Source organism: Erythrolamprus reginae, chromosome 8 (assembly GCF_031021105.1).
Source record: "Erythrolamprus reginae isolate rEryReg1 chromosome 8, rEryReg1.hap1, whole genome shotgun sequence".
Classification (NCBI taxonomy): Eukaryota; Metazoa; Chordata; class Lepidosauria; order Squamata; family Dipsadidae; genus Erythrolamprus; species Erythrolamprus reginae.
Genome location: NC_091957.1, coordinates 7822264 through 7837431, shown reverse-complemented (window position 1 = coordinate 7837431; position 15168 = coordinate 7822264). Strand labels below are relative to the sequence as shown.

Genomic DNA, 15168 nt, shown 5'->3' with positions numbered 1-15168 from the left:
AGTAGAAACATTTGTAAGCAGAAGCAATTTTTCCCATAGGAATCAATGTAAAATCAAATAATGCATGCAAACTCATTAGGAAAGAAATAAAAGCTTGGAATTTGGGTGGGAGGAGGAGGAGGAAGAAGAGGAGGACAGTCGCTGCCCAGACCAAAGGGAGTGTTTTTTTTCTCTGGGCACGGGCCGAGGTTTATTCCCTCTCCAAGCGCCCAGAAAAAGGAAAATGCTCCGTTCGCTCTGGACTGCCAAAGCCTCCTTAAGCGCCACCGAAAGGCTCCTCTGGCAGCCCAGAAAAGCCCGAGATGGCCGGGGATTAAAGGGGGAACGGCAGGAAACAGACCAAGCCTTCGTGCCACTCTCAAATTTCCTGGAAATTTTTCCAGCCTCGAGTTCTTAAGTAGAAAATGGTTCTTAGGAAGAGGCAAAAAAATCTTGAACACCCAGTTCTTATCTAAAAAAGTTCTTAAGTAGAGGCGTTTGTAAGTAGAGGTACCACTGTACATATCTAAGAAATCCAATCAATATAGCTTAAAAACTCTAATAACATTTAAGATTTTCCCGGTCCACCCTTCTAACCGCCGCCTTCCCTGCCCGAGACAAATGTGTTCTCTGCTGGCTGCCAAAAGAAAGCACCCTAATTTGGATGGTGTTAGCAGGGGTCAAAGACACCCGCCAGGCACCTTCCCCAGAGATATCATAACAAGCGGAGTGACATTTCCCCGCTAGGTTCTCCTCCTCCCTACGTTTATTTCTCCTCTCCCTGCAGCCGTGGGCGTTTCAGGGTTTATTTATTTGCAATGCTCTTTCCAGAAAAGGGAGGGAACAGCTCCGCTCCAATGGCTCAGTATTCTCTTGGCATCGGCCCGCAGCAGTGATGGGCTCCTACAGGTACAGTCAAGTACACAAAACCGGTAGAAAAATTTTGGCCAGGTACGCAGAACTGGTAGAAAAAACTTTGAATTTTATTTTGTTTTCCTCTTCTGGGCTCTGGCTATGTTTTTCCTATCGCAGTAAATGAGGTTGAATGTGTATAATTTTAGAGGTTTATATAGTAGATCATGTATACTTTTGTGTGCCTGTGTGTAATATGTATGTCCACATATAGCATATATACAGTGCCATAGAATTAAAGAGTATATTTTGGATGTTCAGCAATACCGTAGTAAATAGATAGGGAAATTGTATCTCTTTGAGGCGAGGAGAGGCCAGGCATCCTAATCCAAACCCTTGAGTGAGTGATGTCAAGTTGGCCACCTTTAAGCCAGTCATATGACCTTTAACCCACCCCCCAGTCACATCATCGTCAAGCTCACTCCCACCTGGTCACATGGCCAGCAAGCCACACCCACAAAATAAGCCCACACCCACAGTGTGGTTGTAAAAAAAATGCCATCCTATTTATCCAGGTTTTTGAGAGCGGTTTTTGAATACCACCTCTGACCCCTAGTGTCTTTCTAGAAAGGAAGGACAAGGGGTAGCATGATAGTAGTTTTCCAATATCCGAGGGCTGCCCCAAAGGAGAAAGGGGTCAACTTATTCTCCACAGCAACAGAAGGCAGGACTAGAAGTGATGGATGCAAACTAATCAAGGAGAGAACCAACTTGCAATTAAGGAGCAACTTCCTAACAGTGATGATAATTAACCAGTGGGACTGCTTGCCTCCAGAAGTTGTGAATGCTCCATCACTAGAGGTTTTTAAGAAGAGACTGGACAACCATTGGTCTGAAATAGGTGCATTAGTACTATGTACAAAACAGTTGGATTTGCAATATGTAAACAAGCTAACAATGAATGTTTGTATTGAAGGACTATAACTTTAAGAGGTAGTGTTTCAAATTGCCATAAGAGGGAGCCAGAGAGCATGATTCTCTCTCTCGGCTCTCTCTGTTCATTTCTGCTGATTCACTGTGACTGATGTAGTAAGATCTGTGTGTTTGATGTATTTGTAAGCTGTAATGTATGGTCTGATATGTAAGACAAAGTCAGGCTTGTAATGTTATTATTGTATTGAGAGATATTGACTGATTTGAATGTGCATGAGTGGACTGTTTAACGTGACTACGATATTTCTAAAGTAAACACTATTTTATACACTTTAATATATCTGGTTTATATAACTGAATCATTATTCATGAATATCTGCTGGAATTCCACATTTAATAAATGGGTTTATCGGGGTTAGTTTTTTAGAGTATTAGTTGACTTCTTTTTTATTGCTGTATCCTTTTGTATTGTTATTATGTTGTAAGTCGCCCTGAGTCCTTTGGGATTGGGCGGCATAGAAGTTGAATAAATAAATGAATAATAAATAAATTTCCTTTGTGCATATGTATTCTTGATAACTCAGGGGTTGCTCTGCACACTCCTTAATACGGAGGTCTCTTGCTTCAGCAGGGGGTTGGACTAGAAGACCTCCAAGGTCCCTTCCAACACTGTTATTCCATGCTTTGTGTTATCACTGCTGCCTCTGTCCAATTCTATAGCCAAGAAAGACCTCAATTTCCCAGCCTGTTTAAGCATCTCTTCTCCCATCAGAGTCACCCTGTATACAAACCAGTTCCACCAACCTGGCTTTGGGGCAAATCGTTGTTCTGTGAGCCTGGAGGACATAACCTGTGCGGCAGGTAACATTGCACTGGGCGCCATTGTAGTGCCCTCCGTCGGTGAAAGTCAGCAAGGCGTTCTCAATTTCCAACTCTTGGCAATCCATGGTCTTGCACGAATGGGGGACACAGCTGTTCAGAGGAGGAAGAAAATGTCTCAGTTAGGGTAGGATAATCAGACTTCCAAGGTAGGGTATGGCTGGTAAGGTGGTACTATGCCAAAGATTTCACCAAAATGTGATTTTCTTCTGAAAAATTTCTTTCCATGTCCTGAAAGAAACATTTTTTTCCATATTTCATGTTTAAGATGAGTTAAAATGTCCTTCCTTCCTTCCTTCCTTTCTCTCTTCCTTTATTCCTCTCTTCCTTCTTGCATCCCTCCCTTCCTTCCTCTTTTCCTACCTCCCTTCCTTCCTCTCTCCATCTCTCCCTCCATTTCTCTTCCTTCATCTCTTCTTCCCTCCCTCCCTTCCTCTTTTCCTTCCTCCCTCCCTCTTTTCCTCTCTCCTTCCCTCCCTTTCTCTTCCTTCCTCTCTTCTTCCTTCCCTCCCTTCTTCTTTTCCTCTCTCCCTCCTTCCCTTTCTCTTCCTTCCTCTCTTCTTCCCTCCCTCCCTCCCTCTTTTCCTCCCTCCCTCCCTTCCTCTCCCCCTTCCTTTCCCTTCCCTTCCTTTCTCCTTCCCTTCCTTTCTCTTTCCCTTCCCTTCCCCTCCTTTCTCATCCTGCTTTCCCTCCCTCCCACCCAAGACAAATCAGAAGAGCTGTCTTCACACAAGCAATGTGTGTTCACCCAATGTCTGGCTTGCTTGATCCTAAGGACTAGCCTCTTGGTGTCTAATGATGGAAGAACCACTGTCAAATTGCAGAGGATGTTCTGTCTAATGGTTCAAAGAATTGCCATTGAGATGGCCCCAATTTCTGGATGGGAAATAGAAAAGAGATGAAGAAGAATGCCACAGACACTTAGGCCAAGGTGCATCTGGGTTTTAAAAACCACATCAAGAAAGAAGAACATTCAGGGATTGGTGGTGGTGAGGAATGGATTAAAGATGTCGAGAAACATTTGTGCTGGGGATTCCCTGTGTCAGTGGCATATGGTCAACCTTTGAAATGAAATATCTTCTCATAAAGTATATTCTCTCTCTCTCTTTTCTCTGTCTGTCTCTCTGTATCTATCTGTCTCTCTCTCTCACACACAGTCTGTCTGTCTCTCTGACTCTCTCTCTGTCTTCCTCTTTTTTCTGCCTTTCTCTTTCTGTCTCTGTCTCTCACAGTCTCTCTCTTTGTGCATCTGTCTCTCTCTCTCTCTCTCTCTTTCTTTCTTGCACTTTCTTTCTCTCTGACTCTCTCTGTGTCTGTCTGAGTCTCTGCCTGTCTCTCTCTCCCTCTTTCTCTCTCTTTCTCTCTCCCCCTCTTTCTCTCTTTCTCTGTCTCTTTCACTCTCTCTTTCTTTTTTATCTGTGTCCCTCCTCTCTCTCTCTGTGTGTGTGTCTGTCTCTCTCTCTCTCCCCCCCTCTTTCTCTGTCTCTTTCGGTCTCCCTCTCTTTCGGTCTCCCTCTCTTTCGGTCTCTCTCTCAGTCTCTTTCTCTCTCTCTTTCTTTTTCTCTCTGTGTGTGTCTCTCTCTCTCTCTCTGTCAGTCTGTCTCAGTCTCTGTCTGTCTGTCTCTCTCTCATTCCCCCTTTCTCTCTCTCTGTGTGTCTTTCTCTTTCTCTCTCTCTCTGTGTGTCTCTTTCCCTCTGTCTCTTTCTTGCTCTGTTTGTGTGTGTGTCTGTTTTGGTCTCTCTCTCTCTCTCCCTCTCTCTCTCCCTCTCTCTCTCTGTGTTTGTGTGTACTACCATCTGCGCTGCACAGCTGTGGATTGAAGGGTGTGAGAGAAAACACACAGCCCACCCTGCAGAAGCTGGCTCTTGGCTACTTCAACAAATGTATGGATAATAAAATCCAGTTCAGAGGATCCGAGGAAAGCAAATGTACTACTATGGAGTATGCAGTGCACACTCTGCACTTGAAAGGAAAGGGAAACACATGCTAATCTGGGCAGGGGGTGGCGGTGGGGAAACGAAACCTGGAATTGTGGACCTTCCAGTTCTTGGCCCATGTCAATTCTCTGCATACAAGCTTGGCATATGCCGTTGAACATATAGAATAACCCAGGTTCAATTTCAACCCTGGTTGCTTGAGGTGTCCCCTGATTTGACCTCAAAGTGCCTTCAAAAGCTCAAGAAGGGGATCACAGGGCTAGGGGAAGACGCTAACTAGAATCATTTCCAGAAGAAGGAGGAGGAAGAGGAGGAGGAGGAGATGATGGAGGAGAAAGAGGAGGGGGAGGAAGAGAAGGGGGGAGGAGGAAGGAGGAAAAGGAGAAGGAGAAGAAAGGGGAGGGGGAGGAAGAGGAAGAAGGAGGAAGAAGAAGAAGGAGGAAGAGGAAGAGGAACAGGAAGAAGAAGGAGGAAGGAGGAGGAGGAGATGATGGAGGAGAAAAAGGAAAGGGAGGAATGAAAGGGGAGGAGGAGAAGAAGACGGAGGAGAAGGAGAAGAAGAAGAAGAAGAACAACAACAACAACAACAAGAAGAAGAGGAAGAAGAAGAAGAAGAGGAGGAGGAGGAGGAGGGAGAAGGAGGAGGAGGGGAAGAAGAAGAAGAAGAGTGAGAAGGAGGAGAAGGGGAAGAAGAAGAAGAAGATGAAGAAGAAGAGGAGGAGGAGGGAGGAGGAGGAGGAGGAGGGGAAGAAGAAGAAGAGTGAGAAGGAGGAGAAGGGGAAGAAGAAGAAGAAGAGAAGAAGAAGAAACGGGAGAAGAGTGAGAAGGAGGAGAAGAAGAAAGAGAAGAGAAGACTGCAACCTTAACCAGGCCAAAGGAAAGCAGAAGAGCTGGAAGAAGTATGAGCAGCAGACAAATCATTTAAGTTTCCTGTCCAGGGTAAGCCCTACTGGGAAACCGCTCAACATGCCTTGGCGAAGACCTCAAGCTTTTGATGCTGGAATTTGAATATTATCATAGATTTATAACCCACTCCAAGCTTGAGACACAAGCGAGGTGATAATATTTCCTCTTTTTCTGATTCAAAAACGAATCCGAGCTGATCCGCAGGAGAAAGGGGGCCCCACCACATCAAGGTAAGGAAAATAAAATCTTGTTTTCCAAATTCTCTCCATAGCAGCCATGGACAAGAGGCCCCCGGAGCTTTCCAACAGTATCCAGAACAGAGAAACTGTTTCCTTTGCAAACCCACCTACCCCCAAAACTATAATTGCTTCCCAGCAGGGCCTTCAAAGGTTAATTTTTACATATGGAAGAAGGAGACTTCACCGCTAGCTCACCAAGGCTCAGGAAGAAGATTCGCAACGCACCTGGAAAAGCTACGGCAAATAAATCCGACAACCCTACAGTTTTTAGGGTTGGGAAGAGGACCACCCAGGGGTGCGTACGATGACGGATCAGAACCATTTGAGACTCAACGGCCTAAGCCTGGCCCATAAAATCATTTCCTACAACGTCCTTCCCGTCAATGACTACTTCAGCTTCAACCACAACAACTCAACAGACACAAACTTAAAGTAAACTGCTCCAAACTCGACTGCAGGAAATACGACTTTAGTAACCTAGTGGTTAATGCATGGAACTCACTACCAGACTCTGTAGTATCCTCACCTAACCCCCAAAAGTTTAGCCTTAGACTATCCACTGTTGATCTCTTTTGATTCCTAAGAGGTCAGTAAGGGGTTTGCATAAGTGCACCAGCGTGCCTTCCGTCCCCTGTCCTAATGTTTCTCTCTTACTAGTATCATGTATATACTGTAGATATTATTATATCTTTGCATACCACCAATACGTCCTTGACAAAACAAACAAACAAACAAATAAACAAACCTCTGTTTTAAAGAAGCATGAATATCACTCTGCAAGGGAACAACAACGGGTGAAATGCGAAAGAGAAGGATTTAGGGGTGGTGATTTCTGACAGTCTCAAAATGGGTGGATAGTGCAATCAGGCGGTAGGGAAAACGAGTAGAAGGCTTGGCTGCATAGCTAGAGGTATAACAAGCAGGAAGAAGGAGATTGTGATCCTGCTGTATAGAGCGCTGGTGAGACCACATTTGGAATACTGTGCTCAGTTCTGGAGACCTCACCAACAAAAAGATATTGATAAAATTGAACGGGTCCAAAGATGGGCTACAAGAATGGTGGAAGACCTTAAGCATAAAACCTATCAGGAAAGACTTCATGAACTCAATCTGTATAGTCTGGAGGACAGAAGGGAAAGGGGGGACACGATCGAAACATTTAAATATGTTAAAGGGTTAAATAAGGTTCAGGAGGGAAGTGTTTTTAATAGGAAAGCGAACACAAGAAGAAGGGGACACAATCTGAGGTTAGTTGTGGGAAAGATCAGAAGCCACGTGAGAAAATATCATTTGACTGAAAGAGTAGTAGATGCTTGGAACAAACTTCCAGCAGACTTGGTTGGTAAATCCACAGGAACTAAATTTAAACATGCCTGGGACAAACATAGATGCATCCTGGGATAAAATACAGGAAATAGTATAAGGGCAGACTAGATGGACCAGGAGGTCTTTTTCTTCCGTCAATCTTCTATGTTTCTATTATTTAACATCCAAAACCTAAACGTTTACACGGGGTCTTGTGTCCTGTGTTACTGTCCTTTGGCTGCAAGGAAGAAAACTCCCAAGGTGAGGAAAGCACAAAAAAAAAAACCCAACACAACCCAATTTGGCAAAACGAAGTTAGGGCTGAAGCAAGAGCCCTGGCTTTGAATCCCTACGAAGGAGGCGAGTCAATTCAGAGACCTCCCATAAGCCAGATCTGGTTTCATACCCAAAGTCCGGTTTGTGGGATGTTGGGGCCAAGCCCCACAGCGGGAAATTGGCAGAGTTAGAAAAAGACTTTCCTGGAATAGAAGGAGATAAAAGCGTTGCTTGAAAAACCAAGTGGGATTGTTCTGATAGACAGGCAATTTGACGGATAGACCCCAGGGCTTCTAGGCTCTTATTCTTACAAAGGAAAGTCCCAACTAACTCATTGGAGGGTGATTTTTTCAAGTACAGTGCTACCTCTACCTACGAACGCCTCTACTTACGAACATTTGAAGATAAGAACCGGGCATTCAAGATTTTTTTTGCCTCTTCTCAAGAACCATTTTCCACTTACAAACCCGAGCCTCCGAAACTGTAACCAGAAAAGGCAGGGAGAAGCTTCGTTGGGGCCTCTCTAGGAATCTCCTGGAAGGAAACAGGGCCGGAAGAGGCGAGGAGAAGTCTCTGTGGTCTAGCAGACGATCGTCTGCCTGGAATCCACACTGTATATCTCTCCAGGAATCTCGTGGGAGGAAACAGGGCCGGAAAAGGTGGGGAGAAACCTCCGTGGGGTCTCTCTAGGAATCTCCTGGGAGGAAACAGGGCTGGAAAAGGCTGGGAGAAGGTCTCTGTGGGGCCTCTCTAGGAATCTCCTGGGAGGAAACAGGGCCTCCACCCTCCCTGTGGTTTCCCCAATCGCACACATTATTTGCTTTTACATTGATTCCTATGGGAAAAATTGCTTCTTCTTACAAACTTTTCTACTTATGAACCTGGTCATGGAACGAATGAAGCTCGTAAGTAGACGTACCACTGTATAGATAACAGCCAACATGGTGGAGGTGAAAGGAACACAAGAGAGAAAGAGGGGAAGGAAGAGGCAAATTGGGCAGAAACGATCTCATAGACGACCCTCATTCTGCCAAGGACCTTGGAATGCTCATCTCAAAGATCTAAGCCCCAGAGTTCGCAGTCACAGCATTGGCAAAAAGGCACAAAGAGTTGTTAACCTAATTTTGCAAAGCTTTTTCTCCGGTAACACTGTACTGCTAACGAGGGCATACAAAACCTTTGCCAGACCAATTCTTGAATACAGCTCGTCTGCCTGGAATCCACCCTGTATACCGGACATTAACAGGAAGGAAGGACTTGAATGGAGGGAGGAATGATTGAAGGAAGGAAAGTAAACCCCTCGGTAGATGAATATCCAACAGTTTCAAATATACCCAAAACGTGTAGAAATTCTTGATAGTATCTAATTTGGAAAGTCGCAAACTAGCAGCCAACAGTATAGTTGACAAATTTGTTCCTTATGTCTATGTGAAATGTTTGGTCAGTCTTTGCTTGTCTTGCTATTATGTTGTTTCTTTTTTTCTTACAACATGTTGCCATTTTTCTTTGTTGTTTTTAATGTATTTAATCAATAAAATTATTTTTTTTTTTAAAGGAAGGAAGGACTTGGATGGATGGAGGAATTATTGAAGGAAGGAAAGAAGGAAAGAGGGAGGGAGGAAAATGGGAGGGAAGGAAGAATGGAAAGAAGGAAGGAAGGAAATGATAGGGAAGGAAGGAAGGAAAGAAGGAAGGAAGGAAGGACTTGGATGGATGGAGGAATTATTGAAGGAAGGAAAGAAGGAAGGAGGGAAGGAGGAAAAATGGGAGGGAAGGAAGAATGGAAAGAAGAATGGAAAGAAGGAAGGAAGGAAGGAAATGATAGGGAAGGAAGAAAGGAAGGAAGGAAGGAAGGAAGGAAGGAAGGAAGGAAGGAAGGAAGAGCTGGAGAAAGGAAATTCCAAGTCATTCCAAACATAAAGGAAAAAAAAATATTTTTTAAGGAGACAGAAACAGGCTTTCAGCACCTTTCTAATCCACCCAGCTGTGTTTTTTGCAGCAAATACAGAATTTAAAACCTGGCCTGATTCGTTCTTCCATGATTCCAACCACACCACGTTTCTCCGCTCAAGGCTGACATCAAAGAATCAATGAAAAGCAAAGCAAACAGTGTGTGTGTGTAAGTGTCCTGCAAGAAGAATTAAAACCCAAATGACCCAAGTTCTCTGCCTCTTTCCCGGAGGGGAGGTTTCTCTTTCTTGAGCTGCCCATTGAAGCCCCAGTGTTGGAACTGTGCCGACGGGGACTGAGGTCACTTAGAGAGGTCAGGAGGAGTGGAAATAATCTATGGACCTTCTCCCTTGTGGGGTTAAATGGCTCGGCCTGTTTGCATTCAGGGAAAGCCACATGGCTTCTGCCAACAAGGCCAAGGGTCAATGGCCCCCTTTCCCCCTTCCTCCTCTTCTTCTTCTCCTTTCTGATGACCCTCTTCTTCACCGAGACTTCTGAAGTTGGGGACTAACGAGCTGGTAAAGCACCAAAGAGAGAGACTTACCTCTGCTCCGCCCGGCTGTAGGTCTGCCCGCTTTGACAGCTGCTGACAGCGATGGGGTCAAAATTCTGGAAGGAGCGCAAGGCCACCCCGGAGATAGCCACATACTGAGATCTGAAGGTGATGAGGATGGCCCGAGTCCGGTAGAAATGCTGGCTAAGGTCATGGACAACCGGGATAATCAAAGGGTTTTTTCGGCAGCTCAAACCGTGCTCTCCTGAGGTGGGAGTGGGAGTGGGCGGGTGGGGGGAGATTTGGAGAGATAAAAAAAGAAAGAGGGGCAAGGGTTGGTGGGAAAGAGAAGAAGATTGAGGAGGGTCCCTTAATTGGGCAGAAGAAGCTAAATGGAAAGGAGTACAACAATGCTTGAGCAGGGAGCTGGATTATCTCTCCACTATCTCTCTCTCTCTCATCTCTCTCTCTCCATCTATCATCTGTCTGTCTGTCTGTCTACCTGACTATTTGTCTATCTATCTAACATCTATCTAAAACCTAACATCTATCATTGTCTGTCATCTATCTATCTATCTATCTATCTATCTATCTATCTATCTATCTATCTATCTATCTGATCTATCTATCTATCTATCTATCTATCTCTCTGATCTATCTATCTATCTATCTATCTCTGATCTATCTATCTATCTATCTATCTATCTATCTATCTATCTATCTATCTATCTCTGATCTATCTATCTATCTATCTCTGATCTATCTATCTATCTATCTATCTATCTATCTGTCTGTCTGTCTGTCTGTCTCTGATCTATCTATCTATCTATCTATCTATCTATCTATCTATCTATCTATCTCCTATCTATCTATCTATCTATCTATCTCTGATCTATCTATCTATCTATCTATCTATCTATCTATCTATCTATCTATCTATCTATCTATCTATCTATCTATCTATCTCTGATCTATCTATCTCTGTTAAGCCGGTATGGAATGCTGACGTAAATAAATAAAAATAATTGAGCTAGCATTCTCACCAAGATCGTGACTTTGGTTTTTAGTGTCCACCAGCTGCACAAAAATGGACTCTTGCTTCTGATCGAGATCCATCTCCAGCCATGTCCCATCTGTGACCAAGTGGATAATCACTGCAGCGGCTACCATGGGTTGGGTATAGAAAGCCTATGGAGAGAGGGGGAGAGGTTAGAACGCAGTATTGCAGGCAAACTCTGCAATTGCCCTGGAAGAGTGACTAAACTCCATTGAAGGGCGTTCCTTCTGCTTCTTTTTTTAAAACCTCGTCATTTTATCGAATTGCATTGCATATTTACCTTCAGCCAGAAAACTGTGTGAGTGTGGTTGGCGGTGCAAGGGTACCACGCATATTGGGCCAGAGCATCATTGAAGTCGTACTCCTTGGTCCGGCACATCTGATTAAAAAAAGAAGAACATGATGTCCAGTTGGAGGCAGTGGTGGGGAAGTCTACATGAAGTCAGTGCAGCCAGTGGATGTAACCTATCTGTTGACCGATAGGCTTGTATGGGATCTAGGACAACTCATTGTGGACAACTTGCTGTAGAACAATTCGGTGCTGTATCATTTCATTCATGTGTATATGGAGAGCCATGGTGGCAAGGTGGTTAGAATGCAGTACTGCAGGTTACACTCTGCTCACTGCCATGAGTTCGATCCTGAATGGCTCAAGGTTGACTTCCTTCCTTCCTTCCTTCCTTCCTTCCTTCCTTCCTTCCTTCCTTCCCTCCCTGTGGTTAGAATGCATTATTGCAGGCAAACTCTGCCCATAGTCAAGAGTTCAATCCTAACTGGCTCAAGGTTGACTTCCTTCCTTCCCTCCTTCCTTCCTTTTTCCCTTCCTTCCTTCCCTCCCTCCCTTCTTCTTTCCTTCCTTCCTTCCCTCCTTCCTTCCTTCCTTCCTTCTTTCCTTCCTTCCTTCCTTCCTTTGCTGTGGTTAGAATGCATTATTGCAGGCAAACTCTGCCCATAGTCAAGAGTTCAATCCTAACTGGCTCAAGGTTGACTTCCTTCCTTCCCTCCTTCCTTTTTTCCTTCCTTCCTTCCCTCCCTCCCTTCTTCTTTCCTTCCTTCCTTCCCTGTGGTTAGAATGCAGTATTGCAGACAAACTCTGCCCATAGTCAAGAGTTCAATCCTAACTGGCTCAAGGTTGACTTCCTTCCTTCCTTCCCTCCTTCCTTCCCTCCTTCCTTCCCTCCTTCCTTCTTTTTTTCCTTCCTTCCTTCCCTCCCTCCCTTCTTCCTTCCTTCCTTCCTTCCTTCCCTCCTTCATTCCTTCCCTGTGGTTAGAATGCAGTATTGCAAGCAAACTCTGCCCACAGTCAGGAATTCAATCCTGACTGGCTCAAGGTTGTTTAAGCCTTCCATCCTTCCGAGGACCCAGAGTGTTGGGGCGAAAGGCTGATTCTGTAAGCCACTTAGAGAGGGCTGTAAAAGCACTATGAAGCGGTATATAAGTGCTATTGTTATCAGTGCTACCACTATCATTCTTTAGCCCTAATGGAGGGACTATCCTGTAACCGGATATGAAGGAGACAAAAGTTTTTGAAGGGAACATTGTGAACTTCCATGGTGGCAAACACAGGAAAGGAATCCCACAGCACATCAAGTGGGAACGATGATTTCTTTACATCCACACAGATTTTTTTAAAAACCAAGTACTATTCGGAGAATGGAGCAGCTAGATTGGGCCAAAAGTGAAGTCATGATTTCTCTAATTTAAATCCCTCCAAAAGAAAAAATAAAAGAAAAAGAAATATATATTTTTTTTAAAAAGAGGGAAGGAATCCGTGGGCAAAACATAAATCAGGTTTAATGGGTTGGAAAAAGTTTTTTCTTTTCTTTTCAGTTTTGTTAAATAAATTTAACCAAAAAAAAAATTAGAAGGGGGTAGGAACTGGGGGGGGGGGGGGGGGGGGATGGGAAGAAAAAAATAAACCCCAAACCAGGACCAATTTTTTTTTTCCCGAACCTTGCCAATGGATTGTGTTACATTTTACAGCAATGCAAGATTTTACATAAAGTATCTTTGGCGTTTGAAATTCATTCCAGCAATTTTGACATGTATCATTTTCAACAGTCTGTCTCGGTGGAATGAGATGGGGAGAGGGAGGGAGGGGAGGGAGGGAAGGCTGGTTTTGATTTTAATACCTCTCCCAGTTAGGGGACCGACATCCTTGCCCACATCTGTAATTTATACAGCCACGGGGCTTGCCACAACCAATGGCGCACCCCTGTATTTTTTCACAAACCCTCACAGTGTGCCTCTCCCTCCTGTTTCCTCCCTCCCCCTCCCGTCCCACAAGACAGACCGAGGGAAACTGAACTGGGAGGAATGGAGTTTGGCACCCGTCACCTGTCGCTGAATGGATGAGTGAGAACTTGCTTTTAAAAACTGACCCCCCAGCCTCTGCTAAAAAACCCGAGCGAAGCCAAAACAAACCTTCGGGAAAGCTCTGTTCATTTAAACTATTGAGGTTTCCATATTGTGTTCTTTTATTTTGCTCCGTTCTGTCTCTGTTCCTCTGTCTCTGTCCCTTCTCTGTCTTTGCTTCTCTTCTCTCCCTTCTCTCTCTCTCTGTTTCTTTATCTCTCTGTCGCGCTCTTCCTTCTCTCTCTCTTCCTTCTATCTTCTTCCTGTCTCTCACTTTTCTCTCTGTGTTTCTTTATCTCTCTCTCGCACTCTTCCTTTTCTCTCTCTCTCTTCCTTCTATCTTCTTTCTGTCTCTCACTTTTCTCTCTCTGTTTCTTTATCTCCCTCTCACACTTTTCCTTTTCTCTCTCTTCCTTTTATCTTCTGTCACTCTCTCACTTTTCTCTCTGTTTCTTTATCTTTCCCTCTCACCCCTCCTTTCTCTCTCTCTCTTCCTACTATCTTCTTTCTCTTTCTGTCTCTCTTTCTGTTTCTCTATCTTCCCTCTGTCCATCTCTTTCCTTCTCTCTCTCTTCCTTCTCTTTCTCTCTTTCTCCTTCTCTCTCTCTCTCTCTTCCTTCTCTTCCTCTCCTTCTCTTCCTTCTCTCCTTCTCTTCCTCTCTTCCTTCTCTCTCTCTCTTTCTTCTCTCCCCCCTCTCTTCCTTCCTTCCTTCTCTCTCTCTTTCTCTCTCTGGCTCTCTTCTCTGTGTGTGTGTGTTTTTTGGGTCTTTTTGTGAAGCTCAGCACTTTTCCTCTGAAAGAGGCTTGCAATCAGAAGCAGAAATATTTGGCTCTGTTGGGCTCTGTTGTGCGGTTTAGGGATGGGGTGGAGGGCCAGCTTTCTTGAGAACTGTTCCTCCATTCTGCACGGCGTTCAAGGGATGAGTGGGCTTATCCCAGGTCAGAATGCCCTTTGCAGGAACTCTTCCAACGTGCCCAAGTTGTTGTATAACTCTTAGGGGTCTTTGATTGCATTCTTTTGAACCATCTTTCAAAATATGGGGATATTTTGGACCGGCAAGCCATGGTTGGCTGGCACCACGTGAGAATGCATGTTGTAGCCCTTCTGTAGCCTGGATTTCATTCAAGAGTCCTTTGTTCAGACATACAATATTGAGTGAACACTCCTAGTGTTCAAAGAGTATTAGCAAGGTTATGACCTATAAAGCCCTTCATGGCACCGGACCAGATTATCTCAGGGACCGCCTTCTGCTGCATGAATCCCAGCGACCAGTTAGGTCCCACAGAGTGGGCCTTCTCTGGGTCCCACCAAACAATGTCAATGTCGTTTGGCGGGACCCAGGGGAAGAGCCTTCTCTGTGGCAGCCCCTGCCCTTTGGAACCAACTCCCCCCAGGCATTAGAATTTCCCCCCACCCTCCTCGCCTTTCGTAAGCTTCTTAAAACCCACCTCTGCCGTCAGGCATGGGGGAACTGAGATATTCTTTCCCCCTAGGCCTTTACAATTTACGCATGGTATGTCTGTATGTATGTTTGGTTTTTATAATAAGTTTTTTTTTAGTTATTTTAGTATTGGATTGGATTGTTACATGTTGTTTTTATCATTGTTGTTAGCCGCCCCGAGTCTACGGAGAGGGGCGGGATACAAATCCAATAAATAAATAAATAAATAAATAAATGAATAAATTAAATGCGGAAAGCAATTGAAATTGTCTGTTTGCCTGTCTGACCAGCCATCAATCCAACTAGCCCTGCATCCATCTGCCTTTGCATCCATCCACCCATTTATCCTCCTGAGTCTGCGGAGAGGGGTGGCATACAAATCTAATAAATGATAATAATAATAATAATAATTATTATTATTATTATCATCATCATCATCATCATCATCATTATCCATCCATCCCTTTCTCCATCCCTCTCTCCAGCCATCTGTTCCTCCCCCCTCCCCATCCATCAATCCCTTTCTTTCTCCATCTCTCTCCCTATTCCTTTGTATCTCTCTCT

The 15168-nt window shown here is 44.4% G+C and overlaps 1 protein-coding gene across 1 annotated transcript in view; it reads right to left on the bottom strand.

The window, feature by feature from the left end:
- PAPPA (pappalysin 1) overlaps positions 1-15168 on the bottom strand; it is a 157816-nt gene that overhangs the window by 40059 nt on the left and 102589 nt on the right. The window contains 4 exon segments of the mRNA XM_070759604.1: positions 2543-2736; positions 9802-10015; positions 10794-10938; positions 11088-11186. Coding sequence (XP_070615705.1) covers positions 2543-2736; positions 9802-10015; positions 10794-10938; positions 11088-11186 — 652 coding nt within the window.